General features: G+C 46.5%; 1 protein-coding gene across 1 annotated transcript in view; it reads right to left on the bottom strand.

The window, feature by feature from the left end:
- Window positions 1-21,248, bottom strand: part of ASXL2 (ASXL transcriptional regulator 2) — a 69,010-nt gene that overhangs the window by 7,072 nt on the left and 40,690 nt on the right. The window contains exons 6-12 of the mRNA XM_066626761.1: window positions 14,182-14,297; window positions 11,856-12,000; window positions 9,157-9,297; window positions 3,896-4,059; window positions 2,708-2,804; window positions 2,332-2,437; window positions 939-1,590 (exon numbers count right to left, since the gene is read on the bottom strand). Coding sequence (XP_066482858.1) covers window positions 939-1,590; window positions 2,332-2,437; window positions 2,708-2,804; window positions 3,896-4,059; window positions 9,157-9,297; window positions 11,856-12,000; window positions 14,182-14,297 — 1,421 coding nt within the window. The remainder of the gene's footprint in view (window positions 1-938; window positions 1,591-2,331; window positions 2,438-2,707; window positions 2,805-3,895; window positions 4,060-9,156; window positions 9,298-11,855; window positions 12,001-14,181; window positions 14,298-21,248) is intronic.

Genomic DNA, 21,248 nt, shown 5'->3' with positions numbered 1-21,248 from the left:
AGATGGGCCTATGGCCTGATCCAGTGGGGCTGTTCTTCTGTCCTTATAGGAGGGGAAAGCATTCCTCACCCTGGTTTGCTGATTGAGATCCTGGGCACAACGGCTTCTGCTCCCAGCCCCACTCCAGGGAAGAGCTGTAAGAACTGTCCTACTCCAACTAGCCTAGTGCAGGCTCTTCAGGCTTGCTGTGTTACATTTCCATCCTGCCCTCTTAAAACCGAAAGACAAGACATTCTCCTGCAATATGGATAACTCTGTGGCATCCACAAGTCTAGACAGGGGCTGGCATAATTTTCATAACAAAGGCATATGGTCAGCCTTGAGCAGGCCTGAGGAGAGGTGCATACTGCACACCTTACCTGCTGGTGGCTTCAAGATGTAAGTAGGAAGCAGTGCACTCCAGGTGGCTCTTGAGGCACTAGTTCTTGTTTTCTCTGAATTAGAAGACAGTACTACGGGCATGTATGCCATCACTAAGTTATGGATCTCCCAGCACAACAGCTGAGCCAGACTATCTGCAGACTCCCTTTCTCCCCACCCAGCCCTGAGAAGTCCCCTCTACATCACCTCTAGATTCAGGGCACCTGCTTGTTATTTCAAGGGTGTGCATTAATGCAATTCCCTCTGGATCAGAAAGAGTACCCACATTCCAGTCACATCAGTTGTTCAGGGGATAAAGTGCAAGACTGTCAATAACACTCCAGGGTCTGTAGAAGATGCCTGTTCCAGCCTTCCTTCAAAAGAGACCCTCTTACACCGAGGTGTTGGGTTAGACGAAGGCTCACCCAAGCAAACTCTGCACCTGCTTGTGAACATGCCCAACCCAGGACTTTTCCATCCATCACCAAAAGGGAGACTACTACAGATTGGAAAAGGAGCCCTGTCAACTGGCAAGAGTGGCTGGTATGCAGATGTAACCCAGCAAAGGGCTTTGTTACCCGGAGTGGAGGAACCTTCGGCACGGGTGCTGCAGGAAAGGGCTGGGACATGCTCTGAAAAGATGACCCAGAACTGCAGTTCTCCGAGACATGGGGTCGCTTTTCTGGCATTGTCAGAGCCTCTTCAGGACTCTGTGATTTCCTCTTGAGGCCCTGGACTCCAGTGTCCATCTCTTCCATGCTAGGAGATGGAGCTTCCTTGGCCACCTGCTCCTGAGACTCTCCTCCTTGACAGGATCCAACACCTACAGAAGTTGGGCTCTTTGGCTTGCTTCCATTTTCATTCCCTGCAGATTCCAGGCAGACAGTGTGGGGCCTCTCTCCTCCCAGCTCCACATAAGTGGCCTCTTCAGTTGCCTTGGCAGCCCTGTGAAGAGTCGGGTTGCTGAATTTGGAGGGCGAGTCGCTGCCAAACTCTGCCAGTTTGGGGGCCTGGGGCTGGTGCTCATCTTTTCCTTTGCCAGCTGCTGGCTGTACCAGGAGATCCTGTGGCTTTAGGTCCACAAGGGGATCTGACACATCATCTTCACCAGGTGCAGCTACAGAGACTGGTAAGCATTTCTCTAGCTGAGCTGTTGGACTTCTAGTCAGTGCCTGAGCAATGGTGGTGCAAGATGTCAGTTGTTTGGACTCCTCAGGGCTCAGCCCAGAACTAGTAGGAGAGACAAAAAGGGAGGAATGAGTAAGGCACAGCGCACTCCCACCCCAGCACTGGCTGGATTCTCTGTGACTTAACCACCGAGTGAGAGTGATTCTCCCAGGAGGTCCATCTAACCTTCAAAAGAACTAACCAAGGAGGAGAAGGACCACCAGCTCTTAAAGTTATTCATGTTTGGGCAAGTATGGACTTCCTTGAGCATCTTATTGTATCTTCCATCGCTGGGATTTGGAGTAGTTTACAGCATCTCAACAAAAAAAATCAAAAAATACCCACCCAACCCCGTTGCCCCAAAGTGCTTTTACAGGAAAAAAAAAACCATTTGTGCTGCCTTTTAATGAGCTGCCAAGTAGGAACAAATCCTAATACAAAAACTTAAACCCCCCCCCCCCACAGACACACCCACAAGCCATGCAGTGACCTTGGCCAAAAACACAGTATCCTCCTGGGGCCCCAGCAAAGTAGTATCTCATGAGCTTGTTCTTGCAAAATGCAAAAGACAATTATGGCAGAGGTCTGGAGAGCAGCAAGGGGCACTGCTGACTTGGCACAAGGAGACCCCGCCATCAATTATCAAGGGGAAGGGTTCTCCCTCTGAGAAAATCAGTGACATGGAGCATTACCAGATCACATGGCTAGAAGACAAAGGGCCAACTTTCTGTTAGTTGGACATAAGGTGTGATCATGAAAGAAGAGAGGCTTTCTGGGCAGGGAGAGGGAAGACCAAGTGTTCACCTCTGGCCATAGTAGCTCTCAAAGAAATGCTCTTTCCACAGCTCCACTTTCTTCTCCTTCTCTCGCTCTTGTCGAAGTCTCAGCTGTATCTCTGGAGTGAATTCTCCTACCACATACATAAAAGGGGAGAGGGAAAGAAGTTAGCACAGGACAGCCAGTCATCCCTTCCAGCACTGGAATCCCCTCTCGTGGAACTGCCTGCTGCACTGAGTTCTGAGCCAAGTGCAGAAGCACCATGAAGACCCTTCAACTCATGAAAAGTCACTCATGGGATTTCCCTGCCCATTCCCCCAAGGTCTCCTGGCCAAGGAGAATCATCTTAGTTCATTCCTGCAAAGCCCTCCTGCTGCACCTGCCTCTTTCCGACTGGTCTCACCTTCAGAGAGTCGTTCCTTCCAGCCTTGGGCAGCAGAAGTGAAGAACTCATTGTTGAGGGCAGAACTGTTCAGCTTCATCAGACCATCCACCCCAGCCTGAGAGAGAAAGATGAGCAATGGGAGATCTGCAGCTGCTTTGCAAGCTGAAGACCCCAGTTTCCCTCCCTGCCTAGACCCCTGCAGAGCACTGCCGGTCAGACAATGCCAAGTTTGATGGAGCCAGAACGGTCTGACTCAGGAGACAGCTCCTTGTCTGTATACCAAGATGTTTGGCATTCTCTCTCGCACACACATATGTGTGTGCACCCACCATGAGCCTTGAAGATGCAAGAGCCAGTGGTCAAGTGGTCTGGTTCAGTGAGAAAGAGGACACAGAATGAAAGCAGGGGCAGAGAGGCTTTTCAGATTCCAAATGCTCTCCTCTGTCCAGAGGAAGCAAGGCCCAACAATTGCCTGGGAATACTCATTTGTGCAGAGACTTTAGGAAGAAAACGAACTGGGTGGTAAATACAGACAGCTCTTTTTTAAGGGGGAGGAAAGAGCGCTACATGGAGTGCTGCAGTCATAACTACACATGGATTACACATAGGAAATTAAGCTCCACTCTGGCAGAGTTCCAGTGGTTTCCCTATTACTGACTGGATGTACATAGCTAGAGTGGTGGGAAGCTTGGAGGGACACATGGGAGGGGCGGGTTGAACCGCCAAGCAGCCAACTCCCAAGTAGCATCTCTGGCCTATGCACAACAAACGTCTTCTGCTAAGGCAAAGAGGAGTGATAGGAAAGCCAAGGCAGCAGCATATGGTAAAAGGGGGAACTCTCGACAACATGAACCAACACTGCAGCCCCTGATCTTCTTTTCTGGCAGCTCTGGATGAGCACATGGACCACAGGGCTGCTCAGCTCTTACTGATGCTCAGCACCAAAAGGACACAAGATTAAGACTGCAACACAGAGCCAAAAAGTGGAAGTATCAAAGGAACAATCCATCCTTTTGAGCAACATGGCCCTGCTGCCCCAGGCACACTGCTATGACTGTTGGGAGCATAAGCCCCACAATAAATATTTACTCCAACACATGGCCTAAGCCAAGCACACCAACACTACACCATGGGGCCATGGAGAGGAAGCTGCTTCACACCTTGCTATCCCCGCCCCACATATCCTGCCCTTCCATGAAGACACACCTGCCTGTCCACCTCAGGAAGCAACAGGAGCAGCCTCTGCTGACAGCTAACTGGCAAGACTGAGAATGTGTGCTTGTTGATCAGTGCCCGCAAGTTGGTGTTCACCAGAATGGAATCTGGGGTCTCCACATCAATTTCAGCACATTTGGTCCTCTTCAGTTGCCCTGAGCAAAGAGGTACAAAACATTGCAACTGTTAAGAAGAGTGGTTCCCTTCACTCTGCTGCCAGTTGAGCTAATCAGAAGGCCATTCTAATGGTAGGTCCGTTTTGAGACGGGGGGGGGGGGGGAGGAAGCAACAGTTGACAGTCCCAGCCTGTAACTTGGGTCTTAAAGGGACCCCAAGGGTAACCTTGTCCAGCACAGGTATATGAAGATATTCTCAGTTGCCCAATCTGCCTTCATTCCACACTACTGACAGGAGAGGAAGTCAATCTCCAAAACCAATTCTCCTATACTTAAAAGCAGTTCTTCCTAGCCAGCCCTCCACTAGGATGAACTAATTTGCTCTAGGTTGAAAATATTCAATGTTTTCAGCCTTTGAGACCCATTACAATTGACACAGCTTGAGATCCACCATGGAAAAAGACATGATGGCTCTTGAAGCAGGTTGTTTCCCAGAGAAAACTTAGGGCGCAATCCTAACCCACTTTCCAGCACTGATATAAGGACAATGCAGCTCCTAGGTAAGGAAACAAACATTCCCTTACCTTAAGGATACCTCTGTGAGTGCCCCCCAACTGCAGGATGCAGTACATGTCCCACTGGCATAGCTCTGCCAGTGCTGAAAAGTGGGTTAGGATTGGCCTAAGTGAGTTACAGCTGCTGCCAGAAAGGTGTTCCTGCACAGGCAGCCCATCGTGCAGTGGCAGAGGCCCTGCTTTCTCTGCAGAAGGTTCCAGGTAGAAGAAATGGAAAAGACCCCTTCTGCCCAAGACATCTGGAGAAGCACTACAGTCAGAGCAAACAATGCTGGACCAGGATCTGAATCAGAATGAGGTGGCTTTATATGTGTTTCACTCTCTTCAGAGGTGGGTCAACAACCCATTTCAAGAACATAAATATCAAACACTGCAACAAATGCAGGAGTGCACAATGAAATCATGATAGAAACACATGCAGGAAAAACATTTGAACGACACCCCTCCCAGCCTGAAACTCAAGTGTTTGATAATCCAAGGTCTTTCCCAGAGGGGAAAGATGCAAGGATTATACAGGACAGCTGTGCCAGCTCTCTGAAAAGAACAAGTTGTGACTCGCTCTTATTCATTCCTTAACAAGTAAGAAATCAAGAATCACAGTTTACATCTTTGTTAGAAGTGCAAGGAGACAAATATGAGAGAACCTTCCACTGAAGAGAGAAGCTTAACTCAAGGATCACGTATTGAGCCACTGTTGTCAGTAAGGTGGTATTCAGATCAATCTTTTACCATGTCCAAAACAAGATAAATCAACTTGCAGTTACACCCCAAGAAATATTTTGCTAAGACCTCTATAGTTCTGTGAATTCGCTCCCAAAAGAGATGAGTGCTACCCTTCTAGCCATCCAAAAGCTTCTACAGATCACCCTGTTTGTTTTGCTCTTGGAAAGTGGGGGCTGTGCTCTGCCTGCCATGGGCTCCACTGTTGATTTTCAGCTATTCTGTTGGAGGTTTTTGCTTTTGTCCTGGTTGTCTTTATATGCTGCACTTTTTAATGACAATTATTTTATTGGCTCAAAGATGAAAGGAGATCTATATGCTGTAAGAAAACACATCACATTTGGTCATGCTGAAAATTACTCCTGTGCTCTCCAATGTTTTCCTTACAATTTTTCTTAAAAGTAACACAACAGCATAAATTGCATTTGCATTACTATACGTTGTGAAACACGATGGCACAATTTGTGGATTATGGGAAAAAACCTCAAACTCTAAGCCAGAGGTGCCCAAACCCCAGCCCTGGGGCCACCTGCGGCCCTCGAGGACTCCCAATCCGGCTCTTGGGGAGCCCCCAGTTTCCAATGAGCCTCTGGCCCTCCGGAGACTTGCTGGAGCCCGCACTGGTCCAACACAACTGCTCTTGGCGTGACGGCCAACTGTTCAACCTCTTGCATGAGCTGTGGGACAAGAGCTCCCTCCACCGCTTGCTGTTTCACATCTGTGATGCAGCAGTGGCAGAAATGGAAAGAGTGGCCCTGCTTTGTGCAAGGCCTTTTATAGGCCTTGAGTTACTGCAAGACCTTCATTCATTCTTAAAAGTTCCATCTCTAATATGTTCATTTATGTAAATTTATTCAAATTTGAAATGTAAATTAATTCTTTTTTTCCTGGCCCCCCACCCCGACACAGTGTCAGAGAGATGATGTGGCCCTCCTGCCAAAAAGTTTGGACACCCCTGCTCTAAACAATGCTTTTTGTAGGGCAAAACTAGCCATGCCTTTAAGCACATTGTTTGACACTGGGTATTTTGGGGGGTAGGGGGTAAATTGCAGTCACAGGGGCTCCTGATTGAGATCAGTACTGGGGAGGGGGGAGAAAGAGCTAAAGCTATCAAACCCCAGCCAAATAGAGTTAAGAACCAATCCCTTCCATGCTGGTTTTCTGGCAGGAGCTAAAAACTGTTGATGTGGTCATGCTTGTACTTCTCAGATGCTCTTTCTAGCTCTCTTGTATCTGATTCTTCTCTCATTTTTCTTTTTCAATTAGCTCATTTTTTAACACTATTTTTATCACATTTAAAATGTCTTTAATTGACTGTGTTCATTAGGAATATGTTTTATGGTCAAGGTAAGCCACCTTGGGAACCCTAAACTGCATACAGAAATGTGGGCAACATCTCTTAAATAAATGCCCCCCAAAATTCCATAATCCAACTTCAGTTCAGGCTCCCCTATAGCTATTTTCCCCCCAGGTCTTTTCCCTGGCAGCTGTTGCAATTCTCTCTCCATTTAAGGAACTACCATGGACCAACCCATCCTGAAGACATTCGTTCTTTTGTAAGCAATGTGTGGTTTCTCTTCTAGTACATGCTAATGTTAACACTTTTCTTCATAGCTTATAGCAGTGGTTCTTGGGAGTTTTAGACCGGGACCCACTTTTCATGGTGGCAATCTGGGACCCATCGGAAGTGATGTCATTAACCTGGAAACGATGTCATGTCCAGAAGTGACATCATCAAGCAGAAAGGGACATCGCTGTGATGTCAATGCCAGAAGTGATAGCATTAAGCAGGAAGTGACATCACTTCCAGGTTCTAACCTAGGAACTTAAACTTCAAATGACAAGAGAAAACATTCCAGCACAGAAGCTTTTCCCAATTCTCTGTCTCATGCTACCAAGCATTCCACCTGCAAAATTCAATATACTTCATGTAACGAGGTGTGTGTGAAGGGTTTGCTTGCTTCCAGTTAGTTTTGAACATGGCATTGATATATTTTGAATATGCCCATCAGTTTTCATTGCACCTTGCAAACTAACTACCCTGAAGCCTCCTACAGTTCCAGCAAAACCAACTTGTCTGCACACCTGTAAGACAGGAGTCTTCCATCTCACCTAGCCCTACAGATCACATACGTGCTCAGTCAACTCACCCCAGTTCCCCCCACCCCATCTCTCCTAGCCCTCAGATCACACACACATGCTCAGCCCACTCTCCCCAGTTGCCCCCACTCCATTTCTCCTGGGTGTCTCAGTGCTTTAGTTTCTGTATTAGCTGCACATCAAAACTTTCCCCAAGTGAACTATGGGAGGAAGATCCTTTTCTGAGCCCTGAATCCTCCCTCCCAAACTTTGTGCAAGAATCTTTGCAAAGGAGCCCATCTGAGGCAAGGGGAGGAAGGGGCAGCTTCAGACTCCCACCTGAAATTCAAGAGACAGGCTCTGCTCTGCCAGTACGGCCATGCTCACTGGAGAAATGCAACAGGTGCTGCCTTGCTCTTTTGCAGCTGCACATGCCACTCTTTCAGACCCAGAGGGGAGAAGCTTCTCTCTCCCTGCAGGACTGATGCAGGATTGGAAAATGGTGGTGCCCACTGCCAGATTCCAAGATGGCACTGCCCAGTTCATTTTGCCAGTTTCCAAAGTGGCACCGCCCAGCTCATTTTGCCAGTATCCAAGATGGCATCTCCCAGTTTTTCGTGACCCACCCAAAATCGGGTCACAACCCAACAAGTGGGTCTTGACCCACAGTTTGTGAACCTCTGGCTTATAGGGTCAAAAAATCAGGCTACAGTTCATTATACTGCTCATAGATTTTCTGCTGATCTTAAGAGAGCCACTTTTAGAGTATTGCAGGACATTGTTTCTGGTAAACTCCACCACCATAGCTATCACGGGCCTGTCTCAGTTGATTCAGCCCCAATGAACGTGGCAGGACATACACTGGACCTGCTATTTACTGCTGCACAGGTGACTGGTGAGCAGAGGGTGGAGGAGCTTAAGATCACTCCTTGGTCATAGGCAGATCACTTCCTGGTAGACTAGTTTAGGTTAGATAGGTGTTGACTAGGTAGGTTTAGATAGGTTGCACCCTTTATCTCCACAAGGGCAGGAGGCTGAATTGTGTGGCCTGCCTCTTTAGGTTAATGGACTGAAAAGGATTCCTGAGGGCTCTGTGAGATTTTCTCAATGTCTGGGCCAATAACTCAATGGAAATTCTGTTCAAACTTTGGAATGAGGAGATGACCAGGGCAGTGGATCAGATTGCTTCCAAGTAACCTCAGCCTCATTGTCAAGCCAAAATAGCTCATTGATTTACTATAGAGCTATGTGCAGTGAAATGACTGGGCAGACATCTTGAGCAATAGTGGTGGAAAACTCAGACCAAGTCTGAACAAACCAGGGTTACAGCCCATTTTAGTCCCACTCTATTCAAGAGAACTTACTTATGGGTAAATGTGCATAGGATTACGGCATGAGATATAACATGTATCTCAGGCAGCCCTTGGGAAAGATGGTCTAGCCCTAGACATTAACATAGGTCCTTCTGCAAATGTTTCACTTTGCCTCTAGCTGTGCCTGATGCTTCTTTTCAGCTTAGATCCTTTGGAAAAACTTCAAAGGCAGCACCTGGGCACTCCCGGTTGCTGACACCATCATTCCTGCTATAATAGAAAACCTGAAACTCTGCTCCCCTTTGTGTGTGTACTGTCAAACACAACAACTTATTGTGAAGGTGTTAACCAGCCAGAAAGGCTTCCATTCTCTGAGCTGGAAGGCTGCCACCCCCTCCCAGCCTCCTCAATGCCTTCTTTTTGATGAAGCTGTTGAGCTGTTGTCTTACTTGCATGGAGTCTGTCAGATCTCTGGAATGGCTTCTTCCCCAGGACTGGCAGAGAGGGCTCAGCTCTAACAGAGGGAGAAGAGCTAGAAGTAGAGTTCTGGGGACTACTCGAATGTCCATCAGACTGCTTTCCTTCCCAGACTGCAGGGGGAAAAGGAAGTGTTTAGCCCAATATGAAAGTCTAGCAAAAGTGACTATCAAGTTTCTTGCTCTCTACCAACTCCAGACTGCAGATTAATTAAAAAAAAGCAGCAACTAATTTTGAAAAGAATCAAACACTCAGTCTGGCTTTAACTATTCAGTCTCATTCAGTGCCATACTTCTGAAATTTCTGGAAAAATTCATCCTCTGCCTGGAATAACTTTACTGATGAAATATAATGCTGAGCCACAAGAAAAAATAGGAAGCAGGCCCTGCAGATTAAATGCATTCCTGGTTTGTGGAAAACCCGCAGAGCTGAACATCAGTTACAAGCAGCATTCTTACAATTCATCCCTGGATGTCCAAGTTGATTTATTATCTATTTATTTAAAAGATTTTTATCTGACCTTTCCTCTGCTAGAGCAGATGCCCAAAGTGGTTTACAATTTAAATAAATAAATAAATAGAGTTTATAAAACAATGAATAAACTCAAAAACAAATTTAAAAAACCAATTACAGGAGGGCAAAACTAGCATCATTCAAGGAACTGCAGGGAGGCAGACAACCCAAATGCCAAACAAAACAAAAAGGTTTGGAGCCCTTGCCAAAACACCACGAGGGAGGGGGTAGATCTTCGTTTCTCCCAGTAGAGTGTTCAATAATTTGTGAGTTTGCTCTTTCTGAACATCCTGCCTGGAAGAGATGCGACTACAAAGGTACGAAGGGAAGTGCAGCTTCAGAAATCACTGCCTTGCTCCTCAAAAGGCACCCTGCCAACCACAATAGGCCCACTGAACTGACATTCCTGCATGCTTCTTCCTGTTGCCATTCCCCTGCACTTCAATGTTGCTTGATGTGGCTACTGATGCTCCATTACTGGCTGCTATGATTTACACCGAGTATGGAATGCACACTCAGGTGGCTGCACCAGGGTGGGGGCTGCATTTCTATTTGGCAAAGGAAACTCACAGTGGCAGGTCTGGTGCACAGTGCATGGCAATGGTGCAGTGATGCAATTTCACGCAGTCTGCTTTGCACCTCATGCACAGAGCACATTTACCAGGAGGCCTAAGGACATATTCTCTGCTCCCGCAGAGTATACATGGAAAATGCCACCTTGTGGGACCACCCATGATTCTGAAAAAAATGCATTGGCAGACCTGGGACTAGATCTGTCAACTGCTGCCTGTGAGTTCATTCCAAAAAAGTCAACAGATTAAACAATGTGTACTGGCAGTTTCCCCACCTGAATGATTCAATAGGAACATTTTCTCTGCCCCACACAGCACACTCTTAGCTTTTGGAACTTGCCAAGATGGTCCAGCCATGAAGCAGGTTGATGTGGAGTGCATCAGTGGCGGGGGGAGGTTAACAGGGCAGTGGATTTGAAGTGCCCTTCACTCCAAGTCTGCTGCTACCTCTCTCCAACCCATTGTGATGCAAGCTGCACTGATCCGCTCCGTCCTCAGCAAAAGTCATCTGCTTTTCTCTGTCCTTACCCATGCAAGGTCTAAAGGAAACACAGTCCCTTCAGTTTTTAAATCCTGCACGAGGAAATAGCACTTTGCCAGCCTCTTCTCTCGCATGGTGCTTAAAGGGATTTATTTATTTAAATCTTTAAATGCTGTGTGAAAACAGAGCATAGTGAGGAGATAAGGGGCTTTTATTTTCTAGAGGTGGGTTGTGCACACCCTAGTAAAGGTAGCAGCAGCAAGAGGGACAGCACTGGGCAGTGAACCTGGGCCATCCCTGGAAGCTACTGCCACAAGATATAGTGATGGTCATGGGCAATGACCGTTAAAGGGGAAGCAAACCAATTCATGGAACACTCCTGTCAATGGCTACCACAGAACTTTCAATGCTGCCTGCGAGCAGGGCCAGGCTCAAGACTTCCTGATGCCTGGGGCAGCATTTGGCAAGCTGCCTTCCTTATGATGTGCCAGCCTCTGGTCCTTTGGCTCTCTAATGTTCTAGCTTAGAACTCTTTTCCCCTTCACATGCAGGCAGAGATAGGGACCCCCCCCCCAGCAATCTGCTGCTGGAGGTGAGTGTTGCAGTTGGCCTCATGGATGGGCTGACCCAGCATTGCTGAACAGGAGTTCCAGGGAGCAGTGGCAGGAGAGAGCTGCTGCCTTCATGACCTGCTCATGGGTATCCTTTTAGAACACCTGGATGACCTCCATGGGAAGTGGAATGCTGGGTTAGATAGACATTTGCTCTGCTTGTGTTTCGGCTAGGAATTCCCCCCAACTAGTCTCCCAATTTTCCATTTTAAAATGCAACAGACACTCTAGCAAGGTGCTTTTGGGACAACAGAGGCCTATGTCCACAAGAGGAGATGGTTAATTGTTCAAAAAGCTGTTTGTGTACTGTTTCCCTTTAAAGGGAAAAAAGTATTTCATGCAGTTTGGCCATAGTATGACAAAGGCATATGATGCTAGGTAGGAAGGAAGGACTGGCATCTATTTTTGCCAAATGCCTCTTCCCAGCCCTGACAAGGCCACAAGGACAATGGAAAAAAATAAATGAGAAGGACTCTTTCCCTCTAGACTCATACCAGGTTTTGCAAGAGCAGAGTGGCTGGAAGTCTTTGCATGCTGCTGCTGCTGCTGCTGCTGCTGCTGCTGCAGAAGATGGTGGTTGGAGGAGACAGGCCCGCTGGCTCGGCACTGCTGCTGCTTCCGCTGCTTCTGTTTCAGAGCCTAGAAAGAGAGGGAAACAAACTTGGTGGGCAAAAGGCAGGACTTTCGCAGGAATGGTGCCAACATAAGGAATAGCCTTGTCTAGGTAAGTATATTTGGCACCGTCTTTAAATTCAATCAGCTACCTTGTTGAGATTTGCAAAGATCTGTCTGCCAACTTGTTGGTCTTCAAAGGCAAAAAGACAGAATACAAATACCTAGATAAAGATGTAACTTTTCAAGGAAGCTGTCTGCTGTTTTGAGAGATAAGTCCCATTTTCTTGCTGACTGTTATTGTATTTTGTCAACTGGTATATACTGCTTTGGGGATATCATTATATTTCATCTGATTTATAATCACGTTCTGCTTTTGTTCTTTTCGACTGTCTTTTATTAGCTGTTTTAATTTTTGCTTCAAAAGAGAAATAGGATATCAAACTAAGATAAACAATGCACTGAAGTGGCATCAACTAAAGAGTAGTCAGTGACAATAAATCTGCAGCACGGCACTTTTAAACTGCTATTTCAAAATGGGTAGATAAGGAAGTTGGTCAGCTGTATAGACTGCCTAATTTAACACTTCTATGACACATCCAGTGATGAGATCCTGCCCACTTGATGGGGCACATAAGACTTGGTGAGGTGCTACCTCTAATCCCTGGAAGAATTAGGTGCTGTTTCTGAACTACTTAACAAATAGTCTCCAGCTTGACTATTTGAGATCATTATCATGAAATGCAGTAAGCCAGGAGACAGCTCCTGGCTCCAACAGAGCTGCAGAAGCTCATCATTACTAGGATGCTGGTACGAACAGCTCTTCTTTACAACAAGGACACACAGAAGGAAAAGGGAGAGAGGCCTTCCGAATGGTCAGCAAGGGAAGAAACTGAGCGAAGCAACCCCTCCCAGCAAAGAAGGAAGGGCAAGAATGGCAGGCTGGGGAGAGCTCTCACTCTATAAAGGAACCCCAGGGCCAAGTGATCCCAAACTAATCATCAACAGCTATTAGAAGCAGTGCAGAAAATAACCTTTTTCACAAATCTTTTGCTCTCCCCCCTCAGAAACACAGAGTTCATATATAGTTAGCTCAACTACCTTAAGACAAGAGTCAGAACAGGGCTGGGATGTCATAGGCCAGTCCTGATGGGGGGAGGCCTTGGGTCCCATAGGCTCAAGGTCAGCCACACCTTTGGCCTATCAGAACAATCACCCACCCCTACTCCAGCTGGCTAGCCTTGCCTTGCTTTCATTTTCTTGGGAAAAGGTCTGTATGATTTTTACATGTGAATCTGTGAACAAAAGCCACCTGGAGAATAGTTATAGTATATAACTAGCATAGCTCTGGAGAACATTGTGGCATTTCCATTTGGGCTGTCCTTTAGTAACCACTCTTTAAAAGTCAGTAAGGGGCAGGGTCTGAAAATGAGGGAGGTTTCATCCATTTTAGTGAGCAGTACTTATCAACCGAAACCCTTTGCCCAAACACAACCCTTTGCCCACTTGCTGAACTACTGGTGGCCACAGAACTGGGTGTGGGACCACACCCTAGGATGCTTCGCTTCAGCCCTTCCTGCAGGTGTTCTATTAATATAAGAACAAGGACAGGAGGCAGTAAAGCATGGGGTGGGGTAAGTTAAGTTGGGGGTGGGGACAACAGTGATATTCCTAATACAGTGGTGCCTCGCAAGACGAAATTAATTCATTCCGCAAGTCGTTTCGTATTGCGAAAATTTCGTCTTGCGAAGCGCGGTTTCCCATAGGAATGCATTGAAATTTAATTAATGCGTTCCTATGGGCAAAAAAAGTCAGAACAAAGTCAAATTTGGTTTACAAAGTGTTTATTAAGTGCTCTTTAAAGGCATACATGCTGTACAGAGGATTTCAAAAATTTCAAGAACAAAACTTCAACTTTTTAATTTTAAAAATTCGTCTTGCGAAGCACGGCCATAGAAAAAATTCGTCTTGCGAAGCACGGCATAGAAAAATTCGTCTTGCGAGTCACCAGAAAAAATCGCAAAAACGCTTTCATCTTGTGAGTTTTTCGGTGTACGAGGCATTCGTCTTGTGAGGCACCACTGTATTTGCATGATAAGGCATGTGGGTCCCCAGGCTTTAGTGCCAACTAGCACACTCCAGTAAACCATGTATCTGGCACTAGAACATTGTTATGTGGCCCCTCTATACACGGGCTGCTCTACTTACCTGTTTGAGTGCCTTTTTGCTGTGCTTCTGAGATGATGAGATGACTTTACTGGGTGGGATGGATGGAGATGGGCACCCAGATTGGGGGGACGACACTTGTGAGAGCCTGGTTGATACTAGAGAAACAAGAACAAAAAAAATATATGAAATTAAGCAACTAAGGTCAAGCATAAAAACACCCCTGGTCCTTGGCAGAAAAACTGCATGCTTAGACAGCTGATAGGGTAGTTTAAGAGCCAGCACTTCTTTTCTTCTAGACCTCCCCTCCTCAAGGCCACACTAGCAAGTGACACCCATTCCTGAGTTCAGGAAAGCAGTCTCTTCATTAGAAGGATGAAGTGGGAGAATCTTTCTGTAAATTGACTAAACTGCAAGAACAGCAGCAATAATAGCAGCTGAGTCTGGAAGACAAGTTATTTTGTTGCACAAAAACAAGACCCAGCAGACTGGAGCCTAATAAGAGCACCGGGTGACCCAGCAGACAGAGTTGCATCTGTGCAAAGTGCATCATCGTTGTAGTTATCATTTTATGCCCATTGCCATTGAATTGCACAAAGCAGCATGATGATTTTTGGCAAGCTCTCAGTCCCTAGGGATCCAAGACAGGTGATAGTGTTGCATTTCTCAGCTTCCCCAAAGTTATCGCCATGTTTTCATGAATACCCCTGAATCTGCAAAGAGTTCTACAGTTGTGCCTGGAGGCCTCTTTATCAATCGCCTTAGAAATCTCTAAAGGGTAAATCAGGACTTTCAGTTCAAGCCTCAAGTTCATTCAGGGACTACACTTGCTCCAATTAACATAATTCAATTATTTCCTCTTCGTCTTAATACATAATTTTAAAGTACTTACTATTACTTAAATGTCAGTTGAAAGTTATTTTTTATGCTCCATCCCCACTGAAGGGAACAGTATGATTTTTCTCATGCTCTAGCCCACTAGACATGCAAGATGACACACAATGCTACCTCTGTTCTTCTCAAGGTTATCACATTTTCAACCATATGTCTGAGTTTCCCAATAACAAGAATTCTACAACTATGTCTAAAGAAGGTGGCGGCGGAGGGACCAATATAAACCTTGGATGAGCTTCAGTCAATCTTGCCCAAGGCTGTATACAAACTTTGGTACACACAAGACTGTATACATAGTGTGATGGAAGCATCCCAACTTGCCTATTTGCCCTTTTGGCTGGTAACAACTAGTTGGGATAGACAGTCCAACCTAGTGAGCAAAGTACTTAATCCCTGCATTTTGAAGGAACCTCATTCAGTCACTTAGAAGGTTGAAAGCTCTCCTTTTCAGAGGTTTCTGCAAGGAATGGCTGAAGTTCAGAGGATAAAAACATCCCTGCTTGCATGCAAAGGATCTCAAGTTCAAGCTCTGATGCAAGGTCTTCAGGCAGAGCTGGAAAAGTCCCTATTGTCTGAAACCTTGGAAAGTAATCACCAGTCAAGGCTGACAAACCAAAGAAAAGACTTCTGACTCCACAGAAAGCTGTTTCCTGAATTTCTGTGCATGTGGTTTTCCCCAGAAAGTTTTATTTGCTCCCTTTCACTGTCTTTTTTAATGTTTAGATGTCCCAGTGTTAATTTTGGTTTACATCAAAATCACTTTGGAAGCCACTCCACCAGATTGGAGAAGAACTACAGCCCCTGTTCTGATTGCCTACCTGTGACCTCCTCCACAATCAAAGAGAAGATGCACCTAAATCAGGGGTGCTCACACTTTTTTGGCTTGAGAGCTACTTTGAAACCCAGCAAGGCCCGGAGATCTACCAGTTGTTTTTTTTTACAATAATAGCATTTGCCATTACAGAATTTCCCACCTGCTTCTGCCCCATTTACCTTCCTCATCTCCTCCAGTTCTGTCAATTTACAGTTCATGTCTACTCAGAAGTCCCATTAATGTCAATGGGGCTTACTCCCAGGAAAGTGTGGATAAGATTGGGCTGTCTGCTCTCTGCCTTGGAGGCCACCCATCCCTCTATCAACAATGTCTACATGTTGCCCAGATGACTTCTCATTCCATCTGCCCCCCCCCAATGGTCATCTCCCTCCCTTTAAGAGATGCCCCAAGGTTCCTCACAGGCACCAATGTTGCTTCAGAGTCCGGTCCGATGCCTGTCTACTAAGGTCCCATTATAGTCAATGGAGCTTACTCCCTGACAGGTGTGGACAGGACTGCAGCCTCGGAGCCCCACATCCTATGCCTGTCTACTCAGAAGTCAGTATAGCCACTGGGGCTTAATCCCAGGCAAGTGTGGATAGGACTGCAGCCTCAGAGCCCCATCCTAAGCCTGTCTACTCAGAAGTAAGTCCCTTTATAGTCACTAGGGCTTACTCCCAGGCAAGTGTGGCTAGGACTGCAGCCCCAGAGCCCCATCCTATGCAGGTTTACTCAGAAAAGTCTCATTAGAGTCACTGGAGCTCACTCCCAGGCAAGCGTGGACAGGACCGCAGCCTCAGCTCCTCCAGGGGGACACACTCGCACTCTCTCTCTGCCCCCCATCTCCCTGCCTGCTCCAACCTCCCCGCCGCCCTCTCAGGGGGCTCCTCGTGCACTGCCCCATCCTCGTGCACGCTCCTCCCGCCTTCCTTCCCCTTCGCTGCTCTCCTCAGCCCCTGACAGACACAGGCGACCTCTCAGGCGCTGACATGCTCACCGTTCCTGAGCTCGTGCTTGACAGTGAGCAGCGACAGCTCTCCCCCCGCGGAGCAGCCCGCAACCATCTCCTCAGTGCGCCTCTCGACAAGGGGAGGGAGGTGAGGAGCGGAGCGCAGGCCGAGCCAGGCGAGCTCACAAGCTCTGGGAGGCGCGCTGCATGTTCCGGTGCAAGGGTCCGGGCAGCGCCTCCTCATGGGCAGCGCGGCCCGCCATCCTCCTCTCGCCCCCCTCCCAGCAGGGGCAGGAGGGCAGCAGCGCTAGTCTCCAGGAGCCCCTAGTCTATAGACTAGACTCTAGTCTAGTCACTAGAGTCTAGTGCCTCAACACGAGGCAAAATGAGTCGATCGCAGAGCCCTTAGTCTAGTTACTAGACTAAGGGCTCCGCGATCGACTCATTTTGCCTCGGGATTGACCGGTAGATCGCGAGCGACGTTTTGAGCACCACTGACCTAAATGTTTCCAGGATCACAGTGCCAGTTCTCTATGGAGTTTGCCCCAGGCATCTCTGATTCTTCAAGCAAACTGGGGTTGCACACTCCAGGCTTCCACATTCTGAGGGTTCAAGGCCAAATGCTAATCCTACTTTGACCTGCAGCCTGCATTTGACCACATTCTAGTTTTTGTAACTTGGATTCCATAGCTGGCTTCAAGGGAATTTTCTGGTTTCTTTCCCAGGATTCTCTCCTCTTCAGTTTACTGCCCATGACCCACAGTTGAGTGCCCTAGTAAACAAATGGCTGCAGAGATGACTCTTGTAAGCCTAGGCCTTGCCCAAGTGGCTGTATGGCTGGAAATGGTAATGAAATCGTGCTGAAGCTTCCACAACCGACACAGCGAATGAGATGCATTTTTTTTGGTGCAACTTACTTCAAGTCTCCAATTAGAAAAGCCACATTTTGCCACAAGTATAATTCAAAACAAAGTAGTCCCTGATAAACCTACCAAATTCAACAAACTGCAGACTCACTGAGGTTCACACCAGCAAGTGCCCTCAGCTTACTTAGCAAGACAGCCACACCCCACGCCCTCTCACGTGCTTCGCTCAACTGGAAGGGAGAACACCCAGGGATACTAGCTGGAAGCAGAAGGGCCAGGGACCTACTCTTTACAGAATCCAGTCAGAGACCTTGAAACCGGCCTGCAACTATCCTGAAAGACACCCCGTCCATTCCCCAATGCCAGTGCACTGTAGTACAAACCACGTAAGCCACTAACACTCACTCTGACAATACAGGAATAAAGTTACATTTCAAGTCAGGACACGCTGAGCCTTACCTCGCAATGGAATTTCAGAAAGCTGCTCTCTGAACATGGTTGTACACAGGTGCAGTTGACCGTCCACAATGCTACCTGCTCTTAGTTCTTGCAGAGATCTATGAAGACTAATCGCAGTGGACAAAGTTGCCTTTCAAACCTTTTACCCTCTTAGGCTGCTGATTGGCTGGGCCTATAGATGTGGGACTTGTCTCTGCGTAAGAAAGTGTCGGTTTTGCTACTGTCAGAAAGCTTTATTTTTGTACATATAAGGAAGTAGGTTGTTGATATGATCTGAACAAGCTTCCTGTTTTGTATGTATATGAATAATGATGATGCCACATTAAGCTGCACTGCACAGCTCAACCAAGACCAGACCAGCCCCTGTCTCAAGACAGGCACATTACAATTCATAGCTCAGTTGCTTCCGCCACCCCACACACAGAGCAACAGAAGGGGGAACTTTCTCCCAAGGGAACCCAGCTCTGCTGTAGTAGCAGTACTGCCATGCTCCAAGCAACTCAAAATGACACAAGAATCCACCTGGTGTTTGGGTTGTGTTGCATATAAGAAGAAGTGGGGGGGGGGAGTTATCAGGAGTCCTAAAATAGGAAAATGGCTTTGAAAATGTTTAACACAAACATGCCATTAGTCTTGAAACACACATTGCTTTTCACTTCCATTAGAGGCAAAAGTGCAGTCACAACCAGCAACATCCCCTCCTCCTTCAGATCAATATCACAAGAAGCAAATGCTACTTAAACTTCCAAAAAGTACCATAGCTCCCATTCACTTGTGTCAGCGTTCCTCAAGTACAGTTTTCTGTCCAGTTATATGGGATTCTTTTCTGTTTTTAAAGCCTGAGGATTTGGACAGGATTCTTGGGAGTGTGAGACCTGCTGCCTGCCCTCTTGACCATTCATTATCAGGATGGTTATTATGTGCTGCCTGGGGGGGGGGGTTTGGCTGAATGGGTGGAGAAGACAATAAATTCATCCCTCAGGGAGACAGCATTGCTAAAAGTCTTGAATACAGCAGTGATTTGTCCTCATCTGAAGAAACCCTCCATAAATAAAGTTATTATTATTATTTATTATTTAAATCCACTGGTCTTGGATAATTTCCAATCTGCATCCAGCCTTTGATTTTCAGACAAGGTGATTGAGCAAGGTGGCATCCCCGGGGAATTCTGGAAGAAGTGGGTTATTTGGACCACTTTCAATCCAGTTTCTTACTGGGCTACAGGACAGAGACGGACTTGGTGGTCACTTTGAATGATATGTAACAGGGCCTAGAAGGGGAAGTGTGTTGGTCTTGCTGGACCTCTCATGGAAAAGTTTAGACATCCACAAACTCAGCCACATCACTGCTTATCCCCAACTCCAGGTCATTTATGAAGTAGCTGAAAAGCACCAGTCCCATGTCTGATCCTTGGGGCATACCACTTTTCACCTCTCTCCATTGGGAAAACTGCCTATTTATACCCACTTTGTTTCTTGGTCTTCAAACTGTTCCTAATACATAAGAGCACCTGCCTTATTCTCCATGGAGTTTTTTCAGCAGCCTGAAAAATGTGGACAGGAGGAATTGCCTAAGGGATTGTGTCCAATGCCTTCTGAATGTCCAGATATGTGTCAACAGGTTCATCCACAACCCTGTTGACCTTTTCAAAGAATTCTAATATATGCGTGAGGCAACACTTAGCCTCACATAAGTCATGCTGTTTCTACCTGTTTTATATGTTCTATCTTTTAACAGGCTTTCCACCATCTTTCTTGGAACAGATATATTAGGCCAACCAGTCTGTGGTCTCCCAAGTTCTCTCCCCCCCTTTTTAACTTTAGCTATCTTCCAGACCTCTGACACACTGGATGTTTTAAGAGCAAGTTACGCATTTGTCAGAAGATCAGCAACTTCATTCTTTTGTTCCTTAATGACTCTAGGTAGATGCCATCTGGGCTCAGTGATTTATTCATCCTTAATTTATAAAAATGTTCTGAAATATCTTTTAATGTTGATTTGACTAAATTCTTTGTTCAGGAGGGACCATTCAGGCAGTAGTGTCTGTCCAAACTCTTCTGCCGCAAAGACAGATGAAAAGAACTTGTTTAATTTCTCTCAAATCTCCAAGTTCCCTTTTAATTCCATTCCCCCCCCCCACTCATCATCCAGTGGCCTGAGTACTTCTATGGTAGTTTTCCTGCTTCTAGTATATTTGAAAAAGCTTTTATTATTTCCCTTAATGTTGCTGGTCATAGGCTACTCAGTCTTCCTTGGCCTCCTGTATTCTCTTTTTACATTTCTTTTGCCAGAGTTTGTGTTCCTTTTTATTCTCCTCATTAGGGCAAGACTTCCATTTATGGAAGGAAACTTCCTTGCCTCTTATAGCGTCTCTGCTCAATAGCCATGCTGGCACCCTCTGGACTTGGTAGAACTCTTACTCTGTGGTGTGCACTTAGGCCTATATTGTTGTTCTTTTAAATAGTCTCCATGCTCTCTAGAGAGATTTGACCCTTGTTCCTTCTGTGCAAACTCTGCTTTTGAGTAGACAGATGACAAGGCAAGCTTCCAGGACAATCAGCACCTCAAGCAAACCTGTGCAGTCTAGCACACAAAAAAGCAGTTTTTCCAGGACCAGATGTTCACTTGGCAGTGCCCTGGCTCTCCTGATCCTGCCAACCATTTGAAATGTCTTCCCCTGAATGGCAGATTCTCAGGAACATCCATCAAAACTCCTGGTGACTTTCAAATGAGCTGCCGCTTCACAGTGAGACTTAACTACTATGGCCAAGATGTCATTTGCCTTTCTGTCTTGCTGGTTCATGATTTACAAACTGCTCAGGTTTGTAGTCTCTTCTTCAAGTGTGTAAACATGAAGGGCCCACTTGCTCAATACATTCTGGTTCTTTCATATACAAAGACTGCCAGATCAGACATCAGAATAGAATGGAAGCTTTCAATCATCCTTGCAACACCGTTGGGGTCACTGCAAACTTTCCTGAAAAGCAAAACATCATCCTGCAGACACTGTCTCTCCCCACTACCTTCAGCCCAGCTTGCATGGTGCTAAGTGAAAGGAAGCACCTACAAAGCCTCCATACCTGGCCTGTCTTTCCTACTGTTTCTGATCATGTTTTGAGCAGTGGAT

Source organism: Tiliqua scincoides, chromosome 1 (genome assembly GCF_035046505.1).
Source record: "Tiliqua scincoides isolate rTilSci1 chromosome 1, rTilSci1.hap2, whole genome shotgun sequence".
In the NCBI taxonomy this organism is placed as follows: Eukaryota; Metazoa; Chordata; class Lepidosauria; order Squamata; family Scincidae; genus Tiliqua; species Tiliqua scincoides.
Note: the sequence above shows the minus strand (reverse complement) of the source record. Positions and strands in the feature narration are given on the sequence as shown.